General features: G+C 38.6%; 1 protein-coding gene across 1 annotated transcript; it reads left to right on the forward strand.

Annotated features, from left to right (window-relative positions):
- On the forward strand, nt 1–3,457 carry pths (porthos). Its single transcript, XM_067154977.2, has one exon. It carries the CDS (start codon nt 176–178, stop codon nt 1,526–1,528), a length of 1,353 nt encoding a protein of 450 aa, XP_067011078.1. The 5' UTR covers nt 1–175; the 3' UTR covers nt 1,529–3,457.
- The last annotated feature ends 202 nt before the right edge of the window (nt 3,458–3,659 follow it).

The following is a 3,659-nucleotide window of genomic DNA, read 5'->3' on the forward strand; positions in this document are numbered from 1 at the left end:
CGTGTAAAATTCCCGGCTTCCGGTTAGAGTAATCCAACGTGTGGATTTTCAGGTTATGATACAGTTGTAATCATTCTCTTTGGTTGTAATACATAGTTCCGTGTTCATTGCCTCGAAGATTTATTACAATTCGTGATATATGTCACATTCTTGAACTGTTTACTGCAGTGTAAACATGGAAAATGACAATATTGTTGAAGACTCCTCCGACGTAGAGAAAGACCATCAAGTAACATTTAAAGACTTGGGTGTTGTGGATATTCTTTGTGAAGCGTGTGGACAATTAAACTGGAAATCACCGTCAAAAATTCAACAAGAGGCAATCCCAGTTGCGTTACAAGGAAAGGATGTTATAGGACTGGCTGAAACAGGTTCGGGCAAAACCGGAGCATTTGCCATTCCAATCTTACAAGAGCTTCTGAAAAGTCCACAGAGATATTTTGCACTCATATTGACTCCAACTAGAGAACTAGCGTTCCAGATTTCCGAGCAGTTCGAGGCGCTTGGATCAGCTATTGGTGTAAAATGTGCAGTTATTGTTGGTGGAATGGACATGGTGTCTCAAGCACTTATGCTTGCCAAAAAACCTCATATTTTGATTGCCACACCCGGCCGTTTGGTAGATCATTTAGAAAATACCAAAGGATTCAATTTACGAGCACTAAAGTACTTGGTTATGGATGAAGCTGACCGAATCCTTAATATGGATTTTGAAGTGGAATTGGATAAGATTTTGAAGGTAATTCCTAGAGAACGTCGTACCTTCCTTTTTTCTGCTACCATGACAAAGAAAGTGCAAAAACTTCAGAGAGCTTCCCTACATGATCCAGTGAAAGTGGAAGTGTCTACTAAGTATCAAACTGTAGAGAAATTACAGCAGTATTATGTGTTTATACCTGTTAAGTACAAGGATGTGTATCTAGTGCACATTCTCAATGAAATGGCTGGGAACTCTTTCATGGTCTTCTGTGCCACTTGTAACAATACAATGCGTACTGCGTTATTATTGCGGAATTTAGGTTTTATGGCTGTGCCTCTTCATGGACAGATGTCTCAGAACAAACGTCTTGGAGCTCTTACAAAGTTCAGAGCTAAAAATCGCTCAATTCTTATTTCAACAGATGTGGCTAGTAGAGGATTAGATATACCTCATGTGGATGTGGTGATTAATTTTGACATTCCAACTCACAGCAAGGATTACATTCATCGTGTTGGAAGAACAGCCAGAGCTGGAAGATCTGGGAAGTCGATCACATTCGTCACGCAGTATGATGTCGAGCTGTTCCAGAGAATTGAACAACTCATAGGTAAAACTCTGCCTCTTTATGCGACAGAGGAAGATGAGGTGATGAGCTTGCAGGAGAGGGTGTCAGAGGCACAACGTGTGGCGAGAATGGACTTGAAAGATATGGAGGAAAAGAAGCACGGTAAAGGGAAGCGCCGGAGAGATGGAGGAGATGACGATGACACAGAAGAAGCACAAGGCATGAGGAAAAGACTTAAAGGCAAAAAAAGGAAACACAAGTAATTATTTCCAGTTGTGCTGTAATCATTGTTGTATTTGAGATTTTCTCATCATCAAGATCTAGACTGATTGTGATTAACTTGTTTTTTGGAAGTGTTTTGTAATTGTGTATTACAAGATATTTGTGTACAGGCTAATTGAGCTGGCTGGTTAAGTAAAATATTATTTGTAACAACGAAGAATGTTTTTTCTAAAGGACAATATGTGTTGAAATCCTTACCTTCGTAAGTTGAAATGTTCTTCTGTGGATTCAACAAAATTACTGAAAATACCTGTTGTGAAAGTTCTAATTGCTACAGAAAATAGTAAAACGGTTCCACATTGGTTGCTCATTGAGTGTTGTGATGAATGCTGGGAAATACAGTCATTAGTAGAACTTCAGAATAGGTCCTCTACCTGCACCTTTAGAGCATATGCACACAGCTGCTTACCATCTAGCTCGATTGCTCGCATTATGCTACAAACTGCTCTCAGCTACTGAAGCATTTCTTCCTTGTTGGCCTGTGCATGTTCCGACTAGTGACACGTCGGGGTAGCATAGCATACAGCCTCGAAGGGTGTGCCCCAGCAGAGCGGGGGAACTATTTCGTATCATACTGTTGACCTAACAACAAAGATGTTCAGGAGTACTGTATGGTAGTTGGTAATTAAATCTATCTATGCTGACAAATTCTGTGAATTTCAGACAGTGGCAGTAGTATTAGCCATGGGAAAAATTGAAAATGTTTTGTGATTTATGATACAATTTTAGGTTATACTGGTAAAAGTAAGTATATATGTAGGGGTGGGTTTGTGTGTTCGCAGCATTTGAAATGAACACTTCTCTCTTCTATATAAAATACAAGGTAAGATTTTTATCATTCACCTTCCATAATTATGTTCTTTATGCTAAGGACCTATTCTGTAGTTTTTTCTAGCCATCAAAACTAAGACAGTGAATTTGTGAGGAATTGTAAATGGTGAGCCTCCGTTCAGTGTATGGTCAATGCCAAGCAAAGCGAGGCATAAAGGGTTAGACTTGGGTCTAGTGCAGGGCTGGACAAATGAGAAAAAGATCTTGGGACCAGCAAAATTTCCCCTCCTTGAAGAATGTGCCATAAACGTGAATAGTCGTTTTGCTGCAAGATTCATTTTCACCTGACAAATGAAGGTTGCCTCCTGGCGGCTGTACACAAACAATAGATTCTTGGCACAGGTAGAAAAAAGTCTGACAACGAAATCCCAATTTTTTTTACCTTTTCTATTCCTTTTGCATATAAATAAATAAAATGAATTATTCACCTCTTTGCATAATTGGAAAATGAATAATATAAAAGTTGACAGAAAAAAACATTCTGTACGCAGGGAGTCAAACCCACGACCATCGAATTACCAGTCCGAGCTCTTACCACTACGCCAACAACTGCTCGGCGTGCACATTAACGTAAGTGGCTTATACGGTGCGAGAGCCGCGTCAACATTTTTATTTTTATTTTCTATATGCTTGGCCATCTGGAGTTCCCTTTCATTTCTAGCCAAGCCCTGCATGTTCTATAAATTTGAGCAAAATCGGTGGTGACAAGTAGGGAATGCCCCCTTGTAAGGGTATTTAACTTATGATTATGTTTAATGTTTCAATTGACAGGAAAAAAAGGAGGCTACCTATTGCAAAAAAAAAAAAAAAAAACAGTGAAACTTAGTTTTCATGAAATAGCGCTTCAAGTTAAGGCAAAATTTGTGTTAAATATGTGACGTCAAACGCATACTCTGTAATAAGATGGCTCTGTGTTTAACTTCCGCACTCAGTTGCAGGTTAGCAGTCGTCGTGAATACATTGTGGTCACTTGTATAGAATAACAAATTCAAAAATGTAAAAATTTATTTCTAATACATAAGTCTAAACCCTCAAAACTCTGCTACCGTTGCGGTAGTGACAGCTTACCGCCAGTTTTCTTTTCCACCATGGCAATCAGGTACCGGGGATTTGCCCAGCTCTGGTTATCACTATTCGTCCTTCTGTTAAGTTATTTTTTTTTAAGTGTAAACGTATAATTATTCCAATTTTTTGGAGGAGATAGAGTTTTTAATAAAATGTTTATTAAACTGTAACAACATAATCCTCCTAATTTCAAGTTTAAATACCAGTAATGATAAA

Source organism: Anabrus simplex, chromosome 10, assembly GCF_040414725.1.
Source record: "Anabrus simplex isolate iqAnaSimp1 chromosome 10, ASM4041472v1, whole genome shotgun sequence".
NCBI lineage: Eukaryota > Metazoa > Arthropoda > Insecta > Orthoptera > Tettigoniidae > Anabrus > Anabrus simplex.

Excerpts from the sequence above, each read along its gene's own strand:
- pths (XM_067154977.2), top strand. The coding sequence starts at position 176 with ATGGAAAATGACAATATTGTTGAAGACTCCTCCGACGTAGAGAAAGAC.